This window comes from Pongo abelii, chromosome 18, assembly GCF_028885655.2.
Source record: "Pongo abelii isolate AG06213 chromosome 18, NHGRI_mPonAbe1-v2.0_pri, whole genome shotgun sequence".
NCBI classification, from domain to species: domain Eukaryota; kingdom Metazoa; phylum Chordata; class Mammalia; order Primates; family Hominidae; genus Pongo; species Pongo abelii.
Window position 1 is genome coordinate 1,486,031 of NC_072003.2, and position 17,511 is coordinate 1,503,541.

Below are 17,511 nucleotides of genomic sequence, written 5' to 3' on the forward strand. Positions count from 1 at the left end.
GGACTCTGACCACACCGAGGAGAAACACCAGGACGGCAGGGCAGCGGGCTATGGTGCACTTGGGACAGGCACAGACACCTCTGGGGAGTGTCTCATGAGCTTTTCTGCAGAAAACGTTTCAGGAGTAGACATTTGCCAGTAAAAATCAATCTGGCAGGTGCAGAAAGATGTGTCAGTGGCCAGGGGCCTGCCAGCCCGAGGGGCAAGCCATGCAGCCTGCCTGCCCTTCTCCCCACACCTCCTGGGTGCCCCCGCCCTGGCTCTCGCCCAGGACTGGCTCCTGAGCACCTGGGGGGCCCCCAGAGAAATGTCCTCCCAGGGACTTAAAAAGAGACCCAGCACCACTTCCAAAACATCCATAGCGCGGTCCTGTGACCTCGCCACCAGGGAAAGTAAAACACAGGGCAATTCACATGATCTGTATTTGGTGGATAATACATCAAAAGAAAAAGAGCAACACACAGAGCAGTGCTGAATAAAAACCCGGTAACGGGGAGGGCGCTGCACACAAGAAAACACCCGACACAAAAGACCCACGGCCACCTACGAGGTCACTACAAAACCAAGCATCAAAAGCTGGATTAGAATGAGTTTCTGGCTGGGCACAGTGGCTCATGCCTGTAATCCCAGCACTTTGGGAGGCTGAGGTGGGCAGATTACTGGAGGTCAGAAGTTCGAGACCAGCCTGGCCAACATGGCGAAACCCTGTCTCTACTAAATATACAAAAAAAATTAGCCAAGGCCGGGCGCGGTGGCTCACACCTGTAATCCCAGCACTTTGGGAGGCCAAGGTGGGCAGATCACCTGAGATCAGGAGTTCGAGACCAGGCTGCCCAACATGGAGAAACCCCATCTCTACTAAAAATACAAAAAATTAGCCGGGTGTGGTGGCGGGCACCTGTAATCCCAGCTACTTGGGAGGCTGAGGCAGGAGAATCGCTTGAATCCGGGAGGCGGAGGTTGCGATGAGCCGAGATTGCACCAATGCACTGCAGCCCAGGCAACAGAGAGACTGTTTCCAAAAAAAATGAATTACATCCTGAAATATTACAGTTGAAATGGTATGATATCTGGGTTTTGCTGAAAAGTAATACAGAAAAAGTTAACCTTGGGGGGTGTGATTTTACTAGTTTGTCTGCTTAAGTAAAACTGTCCATAATGAAGAAATTTTAATGTGCATTTCCTAAGGGTCAGAAATCCCCGACAAGAACGCGCCTGGCTCCAGGCTTCTGTGACCTAGGGGTCCTGCTGCCTGCCCTGGCTTCCTTCTGCATACCAGATTTGCTCCTCAGCCCATGGCACAGGAGGTGCACAGAGCCCCCCATGACTGACTCTGAAAACAGTCCCCTCCAGCTGCAAAGTCTGGAGACAGCCACCAGAGCTCCCTGCCCAGGTGCGAGACGGGGCCTGCCCCCTTGTCCATAATCCACTTCCTCTCCCTGGCCCAGAGACCACTTTCCCTCAAGCCATGAAAAAAGTGACCACAGTCCACCCCATGAGCATCAGGGATGGCGGTAACTCCTGCACCCTACACCGCAGACCCACATAGCCATGTGACACCGCGGATCCACCCAGCCATGCAACACCGAGGACCCACCCAGCCATGCAACACCGCAGACCCACCCAGCCATGCAACACCGCGGACCATCCCAGCCATGGAACACCGTGGACCCACCCAGCCATGCAACACCGCGGACCCAGCCAGCCATGCGGCACCGGGGACCCTCCCAGCCATGCAACACCGGGGACCCTCCCAGCCATGCAACACCGGGGACCCTCCCAGCCATGCAACACCGCGGACCCACCCAGCCATGCAACAACGCGAACCCACCCAGCCATGCGGCACCGGGGACCCTCCCAGCCATGCAACACCACGGACCCACCCAGCCATGAGGCACCGGGGACCCTCCCAGCCATGCATGGCACTGCCGACACCCCCCATCAATCCCCCATGGTGAGCCTGGTGACAGGGTTGCTGGAAGCCTCATGTTCTCCAGCAAGCAGCCCAGAAACACGATGGGTGATTCAAGACCTGGTGCCATCTCAGTGGCAACCCGCCCCCTACCCCTCGAACTTCCTGTCCCTGCTTCAGAGCCTCAGTGTGGCCCCAGGAAGGCTGAGAAGGATCTCTCGACAGACGTTCTGGTGACCCGACATCCAGGAGCAACGCAGACACCTGGGAGCTCCTTGTACCCCGACGGCTTGGATCGGGGAGGGAGCCGACCTTCTCTACCAGCAAAGGACAGGGCCACCAGGGCTGCGGGGCTGAGGAGGCAGGCACCAGCAAGGGGTGAGTGACGTGAGGCGGTCTGCTGAGCTCACCGCATCCAGCAGCTGTGACTCAAAACCAAAAGCTCAGGGATAGCAATGCACAGCCCTCCTGGGACGTGGACACTGCATAGCCGCACAGCTGCACGGCCTGCAGAAGCCCTCCCAACCCCCACCTTGTCCCACGTCTTGGCGGCCCACCCTGTGTCCCGGGCTCTGCCCAGGTCCGTGCTCTGGGGCACAGTCCCTACACACAAGCTGCCCCTGCTCAGTCAGGCTCAGGTCCACCATGTCCTGACTCACCAGGAGCCAAAAGGCCACTGCCCGGGTCACAGTCACCCCTGTGGATGTAGTCTCAGCTCCATGACCCCTGTGGGCATCTCAGTCCTTGCCTGAACCCAACTCCAGAGCATCACCCAGGCCCAGAGGCCACCTCCCACATAAGGGAGAGCCGAGGGACTGTTGCCTGGAAGGGCCCCGGGCCCACCAAGAAGCCATGGACAATGCTGGGGTTTGCAGAGCAGGCCTGCCCTGCCCTCAGTCGGACAGGGAGTCTGTGCCCTGCACCTGTGTCTGCATAGAGCCCAAGAATGCAGAAAGCCGGGAGGCACCACAGTGTAGGTGCCACGTTTGCCCCCAAAGCAGCACTGGTCTGAGGGCTGGGCACGGGCTGACCCTCGGCTGGGACAGGCGGCCTCAGGCTCCTAAAGCGCTGCCCGGCCCAGGGTGAGTGCAGCACCCTCAGAAGCCAAGGCCGCCTCCTTCCCAGCTGTCTGCAGGAGGGGACTCCACCCCGGAGGCCTTCCCCAGCCTGCTGGAGGCCATAAACCAACAGGGACCAGAGAGAAAGCCTCAGCCCTGAGTGACCCCCAGACCCTGTGCTGACCCTGCCCGGGAGCTGGCCGGGGTGATGCACACACTGTGACTTCAGCCGAAATGATCACCTGAAAATCATCAACATCCATGTCACTCCTTGTCCCTCAAGGCACAACGGCCACAGACGACGGGCCTGGTGTGGGAGCCCATCCACATGAGGGATGGGCACGGTGAGAGGGGTCAGATGAGAGCCCCGTGAGGATCTTGCACCTCCACTAACACCGGCACCGTCCGCCCCGTGGGGATGCCACACCTCCGCTAACACCAGCACCGCCTGCCCCATGGGGACGCCGCACCTCCACTAACACCAGCACCGTTCACACCACGGGGACACCGCGCCTCCGCTAACACCAGCACCGTTCACACCACGGGGACACCGCGCCTCCGCTAACACCAGCACCGTTCACACCACGGGGACACCGCGCCTCCGCTAACACCAGCACCGTTCACACCACGGGGACACCGCGCCTCCGCTAACACCAGCACCGTTCACACCACGGGGACACCGCGCCTCCGCTAACACCAGCACCGTTCACACCACGGGGACACCGCGCCTCCGCTAACACCAGCACCGTTCACACCACGGGGACACCGCGCCTCCGCTAACACCAGCACCGTTCACACCACGGGGACACCGCGCCTCCGCTAACACCAGCACCGTTCACACCACGGGGACACCGCGCCTCCGCTAACACCAGCACCGTTCACACCACGGGGACACCGCGCCTCCGCTAACACCAGCACCGTTAGCCCAATGGGGATGCTGCGCCTCTGCTAACACTGGCATCACCTACCCCATGGGGACACTGCGCCTTCGCTAACACCAGCGCCATTCTCCCTGTGGGGATGCCATGCCTGCGCTAACACTGGCACCGTTCGCCCCGTGGGGACAGCACACCCCAAGCTACCACCGGCACTGCCTGCCTGGCTTTTCTTTCCTGTATTATGGTGAAATATAATATAAAATTTACTACAGCGGCCATAGTTTGGTGCAGTAAGTGGCATGAATTCCATCCACGCCGCTGTGCAGCCATCACTGCGTCCACCTCCAGAACTCCTCATCTTCCAGCCGGAAGCTCTGACCCCGTGAACACTTGCCCCCTCCCCCAGCCCCGGCCCCCACCATGCCACCTGCTGTCTGTGTATGTGACTCCGCTAGAGACCTCCTGTGAGTGGAATCATGCAGGATTTGCCTTTCAGTAACTGGCTCATTTCAGTCAGCACAGTGTCTTTGTTATGGACCAAATGTGTCCCCCGCAAATTCCTACGTGGAAGCCTTGACCCCCGGTGTGACTAAATTTGGAGATAGGGCCTGTGAGGAGTAATTAAGGTGAAACAAGTTCTTACTCCAGGCGTGGAGGCTCACACCTGTAATCCCAACACTTTGGGAGGTCAAAGCAGGAGGACTGCTTGAGCCTAGGAGTTCGAGACCAGCCTGGGCAACCCCATTTCTAAAAAAATACAAAAATTAGCCAAGCCTGGTGGTGTATGCCTGGGGTCCCAGCGACTCAGGAGGCTGAAGTGGGAGGACTGCTTCAAGCCTGGGAGTCCCGGGCTGCAGTGAGCTGGGACTGGGCCACTGCACTCCACCTGGGTGACAGAGCCAGACCCTGCCTCAAAAAATGTAAGAAACTGTAAAAAAAACAACAGCAACAATGAAACGAGGTGTTGGGGCAGGGCCCTACGCAGCCGCTGTCCTCAGGAAGAGACCCCAGGGATGCCCACGCACAGAGGGGTGACCCCAAAGGACACGGAGGAGGCAGCATCTGCACCCAGGGGGGCCTCAGGAGCCAGCTCTGGACAGCTCAAGCTTGGACTCAGCCCCCAGAATTGAGAGAGTCAAGTGCTGCTGCTTGGGGATTGGTTTGGTTTTGGTTTGGTTTGAGACAGGGCCTCACTCTGTCGCCCAGGCTGGAGTGCTTGGCTCACTGCAACCTCCACCTCCTGGGCTCCAGCAATTCTCTTGCCTCAGCCTCCCAAAGTGCTGGAACCACAGGTGTGAGCTACTGTGCCCAACCAAAACTACCTCATTCATTCATTCAGAGACAGAGTCTCGCGGTGTCACCCAGGATGCAGTGCAGTGGCACGATCTCGGCTCACTGCAACCTCCACCTCCCGGCTTCAAGCGATTCTCTGCCTCAGTTTCCCGAGTAGCTGGGACTACAGGCACGTGCCACCATGCCTGACTAATATTTTGTATTTTTAGTACAGATGGGGTTTCACCATGTTGGCCAGGCTGGTCCCGGACTCCTGACCTCGTGATCTGCCCGCCTTGGCCTCTCAAAGTGCTGGGATTACAGGTGTGAGCCACCACGCCCGGCAAGTTCTGCTGTTTGAACGGCCCCATCTGCATCCTTCCCTAGCAGCCCAAGAAAAGTAACACAGATGGGCTCCAAAGGGCCCCTCTTATTTCCCCGAGCGGAAAACGGCAGGATGTTTTGGCTTTGTTTCCAAGGTATAACACGAATGTTTCAAACAGACAAACACGGGGGTACCAGGAGAGAGCTAACTCTATAACAAGTGGACGTTAACCAGATGGCTTTGCAAGCTGAGAGTGGGAGGGACCAAGGATGCAAGAACGCGGCCCTAATGCGATGCCGCGGGTCCAGCACAGGGGCGGGAAGCCTCGGCCCTAACGCAATGTCCGGCACGGGGGCGGGAAGCCTCGGCCCTAACGCGATGTCAGGCACTAGGGCAAGAAACCTTGGGGGGCTTGTACCTGCTTGCTGTCTTGCTCGCTGCCCCTCGGGCCGCCCTCGGCCGGCGAGTCTCTCCGCTTGGCCTGCAACATAAAAAACAGTCATGTGTGGAAAAAGCAGGGAGGAAATGTAAATTAAAAATATACAATTCAGGCTGGGCACAGTGGCAGCACTTTGGGAGGCTGAGGCGGGCGGATCATCTGAGCTCAGGAGTTCGAGACCAGCCTGGCCAACATGGAGAAAACCTGTCTCTACTAAAAACACAAAAAATAGCCAGGCGTGGTGGCACACGCCTGTAGTTTCAGCTACTCGAGAGGCTGAGGCAAGAGAATCGCGTGAACCCAGGAGGTGGAGGTTGCAGTGAGCCGAGATGGCACCATTGCACTCCAGCCTGGGCAACAAGAGTGAAACTCCGTCTCAAAAAATAGAATAAAAAATTTTAAAAAGGATAATTGCTTGAACCCGGGAGGTGGAGGTTGCAGTGAGCCAAGGTCATACCACTGCACTGCAGGCTGGGCGATAGAGTGAGACTCTGTCTCCAAAAAAAAAAAAAAAAAATACACACACACACACATATATATACCTATTCAGAAGTACTCCTGGTCCCTTAAAGATATACACACACACACACAGAGACATCAGCTCTGCACACACACACACACACACACAGAGACATCAGCTCTGCTCAGAATTTAGACAAACGCTATTTTTGTTTTGTTTTGTTTTGAGACAGGTTCTCACTCTGTCGCCCAGGCTGGAGCGCAGTGGCGTGACCTCCCTGGCTAAAGCAATCCTCCTGTTTCAGCCTCCCAAGAAGCTGGGAGCACAGGCATTTGCCAGTGGACCCAGTTAATTTTTCAAAGCTTTCTGTAGAGACACAGTGTTGTTATGTTGCCCAGGCGGGTCTTGAACTCCTGACCTCAAGCAATTGTCCCACCTCAGCCTCCCAAAGTGCTTGGTTTACAGGCGTGAGCCACTGCAACTGGCCAAAGATGCCAAATCTTGAAGGTCTCATGAAACAGAAGAGACGTCTGAATCTGCTGGCTCCCCGTTGGTTCTCCTGAGTTCCATTTCTTTTCATTTTTTTTCTGAGACAAAGTCTCACTCTGTCATCCAGCCTGGAATGCAGTGGCGCATTCTCAGCTCACTGCAACCTCCGCCTACTGGGTTCAAGCGATTCTCCTGCCTCAGCCTCTGGAGTAGCTGGGATTACAAGCACATGCCATCATGCCTGGCTAATTTTTGTATTTTTAGTAGAGAAGGGGTTTCACCATGTTCATCAGGCTGGTCTCAAACTCCTGACCTCAGGTGATCCACCCGCCTTGGCCTCCAAAAGTGCTGGGATTACAGGCGTGAGCCACCGCGCCCGGCCCTGAGTTCCATTTCTTACACTTGAACACGGCTCTCTGACCCTGGGTTGGTCCGTGTGAAGGCAGGGTGCCAGCTCTGCACTCCCTGAACCAACCACAGCATCAAACCCCAAACCGAGCCGTTCACCTAGGTAGAGGCTCAGGTGAAACTGTACGAAATATATGAAGGGGGTCAGAGTATGCCACCCCAAAACATGCCGCTCTTTGACAAAAAGATTATTTTGAGGTGAAAGCAGCTGAGAAACAGCAGATGGGGGAACAGCTCTCTGCCTCCTTCCCGCCTCGAAGCCGGGCGTGAATTCCCTCTGTGAAGGTGTCCTCTCCCCTCTCCACACCAGGAGGAGACTGCAGATTGAGGCTGCGTAACCAACCTCACTGAAGTTACTCTTACCTTCCGCCAGTCTCCCCCATAGCCTTACCTTCCTAGGAGCCCAACCCCCTCTTCCCGCCTCTTTTTTTTGTTTGAGACAGGGTCTCAATTCTGTCACCCACACTGGAGTGAAATGACGGGATCTCAGCTCACCACAACCTCCGTCTCCTGGGTTCAAGCGATTCTCCTGCCTCAGCCTCCTGAGTAGCTAAGATTACAGGCGCCCACCACCACACCTGGTTAATTTTGTATTTTTAGGACAGATGGGGTTTCACCATGTTGGCCAGGCTGGTCTTGAACTCCTGACCTCAGGTGATCCACCCGCCTCAGCCTCCCAAAGTGCTGGGATGACAGGCGTGAGCCACTGCCCCCAGCGTAGTGGCAAGGATTTTTCTAGACTCTTCTAGAAGAGCCACGAACTCCACAGACTGCCCAAGACCACATTGCTGAAAACTCATATCCATCCACATCCCTAACAGTTCAATTAAACCAAAGGCCACTGGGCATTGTCCCGGGAACGCCGTTCACTTACATTTCCCGGCTGGCCGCTGCCCGTGGAGGCAGGACTCGTGAGGTGGAGGTCGCGACAGCCCCATTCATTCACCATCCCCAGGCTCTCTGCAAGGACAGGGGAGGAGCAGACTCTGAGGGCCGCTGGTGGGTGACAGTGACACGCAGAAGTCTCCGCACCACACGTCAGGGCCAAGTGTGCGCGGCCTCGTCACAATCATCCCTCAGGGGTGTGGCAGAGGACGGCTGGGCAGTGACAGGGGACACTCAGGGCAACAGGACCCTCGGGCCTTAGACCAGTTTTTCATGTTTTTAATACTAAAAGCAATGTTTAAAATGTGAACAAGAATAGCTGCTCTCCCCACTAAAATAAAAAACAAAGGAAAATTTGAGCTTGTGACCACACACAGAAAACCTGGAACCCAAATCCTAGGGCTGCGAGGAGGAGGCCGCGTGGGTTCCCACTGAACCCAAACCCCAGGGCTGCGAGGAGGAAACCCACTGCAGCGTGGAGGAGGCCGCGTGGGTTCCCACTGAACCCAAACCCCAGGGCTGCCAGGAGGAAACCCACTGGAGCGTGGAGGAGGCTGCGCGGGTTCCCACTGAACCCAAACCCCAGGGCTGCCAGGAGGAAACCCACTGGAGCGTGGAGGAGGCTGCGCGGGTTCCCACTGAACCCAAACCCCAGGGCTGCCAAGGAGGAAACCCACTGGAGCGTGGAGGAGGCCGCGTGGGTTCCCACTGGGGCTTGTTTCTGCTGCTGGGAACTTGTTAGGGACCATGTCATCGCCAAAGCTAAGCCCTCATCCCCTGGACAGCAAATGGGCTCTGGAAAGCACGGGGTCACCCTGAGCAACCCTTGCTCAAGGGTCTCTGCTGTCTCCCCGAGCTGGGGCGGACAGACCCCCTCTCTCCACAAGGAAGGTGGTGCTCCTGGGTGGGTGCCCGGCAAGATGGCAGTCTCAGAGCAAGGCCCAGGCAGCGAGCGGGTGGCAGAAGGACCCAGCTTGGATGCCCAGGAGGCAGGTGGAGGTGCCAGCCGGCCCACACCAGGACTCAGCCTCCAGGCTCAGGGCCCCAGCGTGCCTGGAGATAGGGTCCCTGCAGGTTCCACCAGGCCTGGCCCACACCAGCGTGGAGGGAGCCCAGCCTCACATGGCACAAACACCCCAGGGAGCCTCCACAGGCATGTCAGGGACCCCCAGCCCCCAACCACGGTGCTGAGCTCCCACCCGCCTTCCAGGTCCTCGTGGCCAGCTCCGGGTTATCAGTAACTCCAGTGAGGGCCTGCAGAGCCGCGCAACCTGCTAAGGTGAACCTGCCACAGGGACGGTTACTCACTCTCAATGTGTGCAAAGGCACAGAAGGGGCCGCGCGGGCAGTACCCGGTCTGGCGCATGTCGTTGCATTTTGTAGATTTGTAGATCTGGGGAAAAAAGTGAAATAAAGAGGCTGGATTGGAAATGGGATTCTGTGGAAAGACCACAGCTGGCGTCATCCCAAGGGAGAGGATTAAGCTCCAAATCATAACAAGACACCCCTGAAAAAGGGGGCGTGGGCCCTGCCCTCCTCCATGTGTGCCCTTGGTCCCCACATTCCTCCTCTCTGCAGAGCCGACCCGCAGGAACACGCACACATGTGGGGCCATTCCCGCAGCATCTGCCCTCACATCACAGGCAAAGTCATTTCCCCGCTTGATATTTTCTAAAAGATGCACCAAATTCAGAGTCTGGTATGCAGCAGGTGCCTAATAGGTGCCTATTAAAAGGAACAAGTGTGTCTGTTCCCTGACCAGACCCACTGACCCTTCACCTAGGGTGACAGCCCCTCTCATGAGGTCAACAACACTTAAGACCCGGCAAGGGACAGACCAGCCTAGAAGCCCCCAATCTGCCTTGGGAGGCCTGGCCCAGCCCCTCCTGCTCCGTAGCTCTCCGGGAAGGACACGGCACCTGGCACACCCGGCCCCCAGTGCCCACACCTGCCTGGGTCCCAGCAGGAAGCCTCTCTCCTGACCTCCAGCCCGGCCCCACCCCCCACGGCCCTCCCACCACATCAGGCACCCGGTGGGGGCTCGTTTGCTTGTTCATTTTGTTTGTTTGTTTTTTGAGAGACAGTCTTGCTCTGTCGCCCAGGCTGGAGTGCAGTCGCATGATCTCGGCTCACTGCAACGTCCACCTCCCAAGTTCAAGTGATTCTCTTGCCTCAGCCTCCCAAGTAGCTGGGATTACAAGCATGTGCCACCACGCCTGGCTAATTTTTGTAGTATTAGTAAAGATGGGGTTTCACTATGTTGGCCAGGCTGGTCTCAAACTCCTGACCTCAGGTGATCTGTTCACCTCGGCCCCACAAAGTGCTGGGATTACAGGCGTGAACCACCGTGCCTGGTCTGTTCTTTTTTTTTTTTTTTTTTTTTTTGAGCCAGAGTCTGGCTCTGTCGCCCAGGCTGGAGTACAATGGCGCCATCTTGGCTCACTGCAACCTCTGCCTCCTGGATTCAAGCAATTCTCCTGCCTCAGCCTCCTGAGTAGCTGTGACTACAGGCATGAGCCACCAAACCTGGCTAAGTTTTGTATTTTTAGTAGAGACGGGTTCAACATGTTGGCCAGGCTGGTCTCAAACTCCTGACCTCAGGTGATCTGCCTGCCTTGGCCTCCCAAAGTGCTGGGATTACAGGCGTGAGCCACTGTGCCTGGCCTGTTTGTTTTTAATACAAATCTGAGTATGGTCCATTGGCAACTACACGGCTGGGTGTGAACACAGCCTCCTTGTACCGTCCACACCCTGTACCTTCTAGTGGGGGCACAGGCCTGGCTCCATCTCAGGCTGCCCCTTCCGCCCCAGGAACTTCCTGCCTGGGAAGAGTCCTTGTTTACCTGGGGCGGGGCCCAGGTGGGAGGGTTTATCTCACTCAGGATTTATAGTGCGGCTGTGGCCCACATGGTGCCAGCTCCACTCAGCTGGGTACCGGAGACTGGGGTCTGCAGCCAGGCCTGCGTGACCGAATACAGAAAAGGCCCCGGACACCGGACTCCCGACAGGCCCCTGGTGGCACCACTGAGTGTGTGGTCACCGACACCCAGAAAGCATGATGCGTGTCTGTGACAACATGCGTCAAGAAACGACGGGAAGCAGCGCCTGGTCCCTCCCAGCTCCTGCGCGCCTCCCCCTTGGCTGAGGATTTTACTTTTTTTAGATAGAGTCTTGCTCTATCCCCCAGGCTGGAGTGCAGTGGCACAATCTCGGCTCACTGCAACCTCAGCCTCCCGGGTTCAAGTGATCCTCGCGCCTCAGCCTCCAAGTAGCTGAGACTATAGGCGCGCACCGCTATACCTGTCTAATTTTTGTATTTTTAGTAGAGACAGGGTTTCGCCATGTTGACCAGGCTGGTTTCGAACCCCTGACCTCAAGTGATGTACCTGCCTCAGCCTTCCAAAGTGCTGGGATTGCAGTGTGAGCCACCATGCCTGGCCTGAATATGTATGTTTTGTTTTGTTTTGTTTTGTTTTCTTGAGATGGCGTCTCGTTCTGTCCTCCAGGCTGGAGCGCAGTGGCGTGATCTGGGCTCACTCTAAGCTCTGCCTCCCGGGTTCAAGTGATACTCACGTCTCAGCCTCCCAAGTTCAAGTGATCCTCGCATCTCAGCCTCCCGAGCAGCTGGGACTACAGGCGTGCACCACTACACCCAGTAATTTTGGTATTTTTAGTACAGACATGTTGACCAGGCTGGTTTCGAACCCCTGACCTCAAGTGATTTGCCCGCCTCTGCCTCCCAAAGTGCTGAGATTACAGTGTGACCCACCGTGCCCGGCCTGAATATATATATTTTTTTTCTTTTCTTTTTTTTTTTTTCCTTGAGACAGAGTCTTGCTCTGTTGCCCAGCCCAGAGTGCAGTGGCACAATCTCAGCTCACTGCAAGCTCCGCCTCCTGGGCTCACGCCATTCTCCTGCCTCAGCCTCCTAAGTAGCTGGGACTACAGGCGCCCGCCACCGTGCCCGGCTAATTTTTTGCATTTTTAGTAGAGACGGGGTTTTGTCAGGATGGTCTTGATCTCCTGACCTCGTTATCCACCTGCCTCAGCCTCCCAAAGTGCTGGGATTACAGGCGTGAGCTACTGCACCCAGCCCTGAATATGTATGTTTTTAATTGACATTTTCTCCCTCCTTTTTTCCCGCACGACTCTTTCTTCTGTTACAGGCCAAGTGGAGAGACTCGCCGGCTGAGGGCAGCCTGAAGGCCAGCAAGCAAGACAAGCAAGCAGGTACAGCCCTCGTGCCCCCCTCAGGCTTCCCGACCTGTGCCAGCCCTCGGCCAAAGTTAATCACTGTTCCTTCTGTGTGATAACCACGCTGTGAACCCCACAGCTTCTCCGGGGCCTTCCAGCAACCCCTACGCCTAGGGGATCGGAGGGACGTACCTCGGGATGGAACTGTTGCTCCGTGCGGGAGTGGCAATACTGGCAGCTGTCGCCGCCGTCGCAGCGTGAGGGCTCCCCCCACTCATCCCCGTGCTTCACGCTGGGGCAGGGCGTGGACCTGGGGATGAGGATGTGTCAGGGGGACACAGGAGGACAAGATTCCTTGTGTGCCCAGGGGTGTCTGCCTCCCACCAGGAGGGGCCTCAGGCATGGGGCCCTGGAGTGACAGGAAATGCAGCTTTGCGCTCACGGACGCGCAGGCCCGGCCAGTGCCAGGATGGGGTCAGGAGCCCCGGGGCTGTTCTTCACAGAATTCAACTTGAGTCTGAGTCAGAGCTACCCTCACAGACGTGGAGAACGCAAGGGAGAAGCAGCCGAACCTCCTGGGGGCAGTGAGGCTGGGCGCCCGGACAGCACGGGGCTGTCTCCTCCCCAACTTTCTATAAAATGGAAGCAAGAGTTTTGATCCCACAATTTAAAACTCCGCACCAATTTCAAATTACCTATGTTCCTACTGCAGTGAGCTGAGACTGCACCACCGCACTCCAGCCTGGGCGACAGAGTGAGACTCTGTCTCATAAAAAAACAAAATGCTCTACTCTTCGTGGACTCTCTAGCGGCCTGATTGTAACGGACTTGGATTTATGGGACACATTAAATGCCTGTTGAAGTAAATAATTTTTCTTTTCTTTCCATGACGGGCGATGACAAAATCTTAGACACTAATTTGTGGTTTGTTCTACAGCCGTTCAGGTCCCTTACTTGGAAGCTGCTCAGAGGGAGACTGAACGTGGCAAAACAACAAGGAGTGGGGCGTCCTTCCCATGGGAAGCACAGGCGCCCTCCGGGGCATTCGAGGCAGCACCAGGTCATTCAGAAGAGGCGAGGGTGGCTCTCTGCTCAAAGGAAGAGCTGGACACAGACAGGGCCTCAGGGAGGCCAAGGCCATGGCCCAGGCATCCAGACACCCTGTGGGGTCTGCACCCCACACCCCCCTCTCAGGTGCAAACTGCAGACAGGAGGCAAGCCAGGCCAGGCACAACCAGAAGGCCGGGCTGGAGCAAGGAGGAGAAAGGGGCTTCAGAGGCAAGCACGCTGCGAGGTGCCAAACCCGCAAGCCAGACCCAGAGGACAGTTGGGGCTCAGGCGGTGGAGGAAGGTCCTGTGTGCACCCTGGGCAGGGCGACCCTTGGGTTGTTGGCCCTGGGACTCAGCCTAAGGACCCGGTGTCCCAGCTGCCAGCTGTGAAGACAAGATTGATCCCAGGTGACGACAGTGCCCGAGCCCCCGGCAGCTCGGGTGAGGAGACAGCACGCGGCCCACAGCCCGGAGAGCGTGGCTGCGACCAGAGGCACGGGTGGGGCACATGGGGGTCCCAGCCGGGCTTGGGGTCCTTCCTGCAGTGCTCCGTCCCCTTGCCTGGCAGAGGGGCCCCGGTAGGGGACTGCATGGGAGACACTGAGTGTGGGTGGGGAGGCCGTCCCCAGGACAGATGCGTAGGCCTCCATGGCACCTCCCATAGCCACTGTGCTTGGAGATGCCCTCCCCTCCCAGGGGTGATGGTGCCACAAGGGCAGCCCTCCCATTAGAACCCCGGGGTGGGCAGTGCAGGCAACAGGCCGGGAAGGACACCCACCAGCCGGGGTCCTCTGAGCACAGTCCCGCAGACTCACCTGTACTGGAACCGCCGGGGGTTGCGCCGCCTGTCCCGGCTGTTGTGGTAGTGCGGGCACGCATAGCCCTGGCGGCACAGGCGCGGCGGCTTCGGGCACTGCTCCGTCTTGTAGCTGCCCAGCACGAAGTTGGCATCTGAAAAATGGGCCACACGGTGCCTGAGCAGCATGACTGGAGGCGATGCTGGGCACAGGAGACCAAAGGTGGAAGGACCTGGCTGTCCCCCAATGGAAAGAGCTGCAGGAGGACTCAGGGAGCGCAGACACACGCCACGGCACATGCGGATGTCAAAGGACTCGCTCTCCATGAGGGAAGCCGGGCTGAAGGCCACGTGGTGTGATTCTGTTTATGTGAAAATGCCCAGAACTAGAGAACCCACAGAGACAGAGTGGAGCCGAGACCACCAGGGGTGGGAGGGAGTCCTGCTGTGGGTGTGCGGCTTCCTTGCTGGGGGATAAAAACGTTCTCCAACTAGATAGAGGTGATGGTTGCACAGCTTTGTGAATATGCTAAAATCCAGAGAAACGCACACCCTGAAATACTGCACGTTGAGCCTCATGCGCACCGCAGCCTCTGGGTGACAAGCACACCTCAGTGTGGGTTCACTGTTGGTAACAAGCGTACCTCGCAGTGCAGGAGGTGCATGGCAGGGGAGGCTGAGGGGGCAGGGGGTGTTTGGGAAATCTATTTTTCTACTCAGTTTTGCTGTGAACCGAAAACTGCTCTAAAAAATAAAGCCTAAGTTTAGAAGCCATTCACTGGGCCGGACGTGGTGGCTCACGCCTGTTATCCCAGAACTTTGGGAGGCCGAGGTGGGTGGATCACAAGGTCAGGAGTTCAAGACCTGCCTGGCCAACACAGTGAAACCCTATCTCTACTAAAAATAAAAAATTAGCCGGGCATGGTGGTGCCTGCCTGTAATCCCAGCTACTCAGGAGGCCGAGGCAGGAGAATTGCTTCAACCTCGCAGGCAGAGGTTGCAGTGAGCTGAGATCGCGCCACTGTACTCCAGCCTGGGCGACAGAGCGAGACTCCGTCTCAAACAACAACAACAACAAAAAATTGCTGCCATACGCAACATCCAGAATAGGCAAATTCATAGAGATGGGATGCAGGCCAGTGAGCGCAGGGGCCAGGGAGGGGATGGGGAGGAACTGCTCATAAGCAGGGAGACTCCTTCTGCAGGGATGGAATGTTCTGGAACTACAGAGAGGTGGTGGCTGCACAATACTGCAAATGTGCTAAATGCCACTGAACTGTACACTTAAAAATGGTGCATTTTACGTAGTGTGTATTTTACCACATTTTTTTTTTTTGAGACGGAGTCTCACTCTGTCACCCACACTAGAGTGCAGTGGCGTAATCTTGGCTCACTGCAACCTTCACCTCCCGAGTTCAAGAGATTCTCCAGCCTCAGCCTCCCTAGTAGCTAGGATTACAGGCGCCCACCACCACAACCAGCTAATTTTTTGTATTTTTAGTAGAGACGTGGTTTCATCACGTTGGCCAGGCTGGCCTCGAACTCCTGACCTCAAGTGATCTGCCCACCTCGGTCTCCCAAAGTGCTGAGACTACAGGCATGAGCCAGTGCTCCCAGCCTTACTACGTTTTTTTTCAAATCAAACTCTCCCCTACATATAACCTCATCTGTGTGCCAGCCAGGAATGCAGGTCCCCCAGCCCCGAGGGACAGCCTCCTGGTCCATGTGTTTCTGGCCAAGCTCAGGGATTTGAAAGCTGCTGTCTAGAGCACCACCCCAGAGAGGCACAGGGCTGAGGGCTCTGCTGGGCATCCTGGTGGGCGCGTGGTGGGCTGGGGGCTCTGCTGGGCATCCTGGTGGGCGCGTGGTGGGCTGGGGACTCTGCTGGGCATCCTGGTGGGCGCGTGGTGGGCTGGGGGCTCTGCTGGGCATCCTGGTGGGCGCGTGGTGGGCTGGGGGCTCTGCTGGGCATCCTGGTGGGCGCGTGGTGGGCTGGGGGCTCTGCTGGGCATCCTGGTGGGCGCGTGGTGGGCTGGGGGCTCTGCTGGGCATCCTGGTGGGCGCGTGGTGGGCTGGGGGCTCTGCTGGGCATCCTGGTGGGCGCGTGGTGGGCTGGGGGCTCTGCTGGGCATCCTGGTGGGTGCGTGGTGGGCTGGGGGCTCTGCTGGGCATCCTGGTGGGTGCCTGGTGGGCTGGGGGCTCTGCTGGGCATCCTGGTGGGCGCCCCGGCTCTGGGACAGGACGCCCCACGAGTTCCAGTGGGAGTTGTGCTACCTCCTCGGCCACTTGGTCAATGGCTGGCCCCACTGAGAGGCCAGTCGCCGCAGAGATTCAGAGCAGGTGCGGGGAAGGCGCCTGGGCCCAAATCCCACTCAGCACCCACCCCGTTGGGGAGGGCTTGGTATTGGACTCCACGAGCCTCAGTTTCCCCATCTGATCACCTTGCACGTAAACTGAAAGGCATGGGGAACCAAGTGGCCCGAGCTGTTCTTGTGCTGTGCCCGCCCCCCGCCCCCACTGCCCTCAGCTGCGGCTGTGGAGTTACCTTGCCACCGGGGGTCCTCGCTCAGGATCTTCTCAATCATGGCCTGGCTGGCCAAGACCCCAGGCTGCAGATCCGGGACCCCTTCCCCGCCGCCCAGCTGGCCGTTCTGCAAGGCTTCCTGGGCCTGCAGCTCCCTGAAAGCCGAGGACACAGTGGTCACGGCTCTGCATCCGGAGCCTCCAGAGCTGAAACGCGGTCACTGGAGGGCACGCTCCCCTCCCACCACTGCACACACAGGCTGCTGTAGGAGGGTTCAGGACGGAGTCTCAGTGTGTGGTGCTCCACCGTCCTGGCCCACAGTCCTCATCCAAATCCCAACCGCTTCATTTTGTTTGCTTTGTTTCGTTTGAGACAGGGTCTGGCTCTGTCCCCCAGGCTGGAGTGCGGTGACGCAATCACAGCTCATTGCAGTCTCCATCTCCCAGGTCAAGCGATCCTCCCACCGTGGACTCCCAGAGCACTGGGATTACATGTATAAGGCACTACGCTCAGCCCCACCCAAGTAAGAGTGGAGTTTTCTTTGGGCAAGATTCGCTTTTCTGCAGCCCCAGACTGTGTGCTGAGTTCGTTCTCCCGGAAAGCAGTGCCTCACAGCCTCAACCCCAATGAGCTGCCCTCCGGACCCAGAAGAGAAACACACAGTGAGAAGTGAGGGATTGTCTCATTAGAAATAACATCCGGAGGCCAGGTGTGGTGGCTCACGCCTGTAATCCCAGAATTTTGGGAGGCTGAGGCAGGCAGATCATGAGGTCAGGAGATGGACACCATCCTGGCTAACACAGTGAAACCCCGTCTCTAAC

General features: G+C 57.5%; 1 protein-coding gene across 11 annotated transcripts in view; it reads right to left on the minus strand.

The window, feature by feature from the left end:
• Positions 1-17,511, minus strand: part of UNKL (unk like zinc finger) — a 50,962-nt gene that overhangs the window by 21,087 nt on the left and 12,364 nt on the right. For 7 of the 11 annotated variants that reach the window (XR_008514770.2, XR_008514769.2, XR_010137704.1 and 4 more), the window contains 6 exons: positions 16,712-16,845; positions 14,186-14,321; positions 12,513-12,630; positions 9,435-9,519; positions 8,116-8,201; positions 5,864-5,926 (listed from right to left, as the gene is read on the minus strand). Coding sequence is in view for 7 of the 11 variants with exons in the window: in XM_024233935.3 (XP_024089703.2) it covers positions 5,864-5,926; positions 8,116-8,201; positions 9,435-9,519; positions 12,513-12,630; positions 14,186-14,321; positions 16,712-16,845 (622 nt within the window). In the remaining 4 variants the exon portion in view is untranslated. Of the gene's footprint in view, positions 1-5,863; positions 5,927-8,115; positions 8,202-9,434; positions 9,520-12,512; positions 12,631-13,274; positions 13,755-14,185; positions 14,322-16,711; positions 16,846-17,511 lie in introns of those variants that run through there. The other 4 variants (XM_054534460.2, XM_054534461.2, XM_054534462.2 and 1 more) reach the window with 3 other exon arrangements.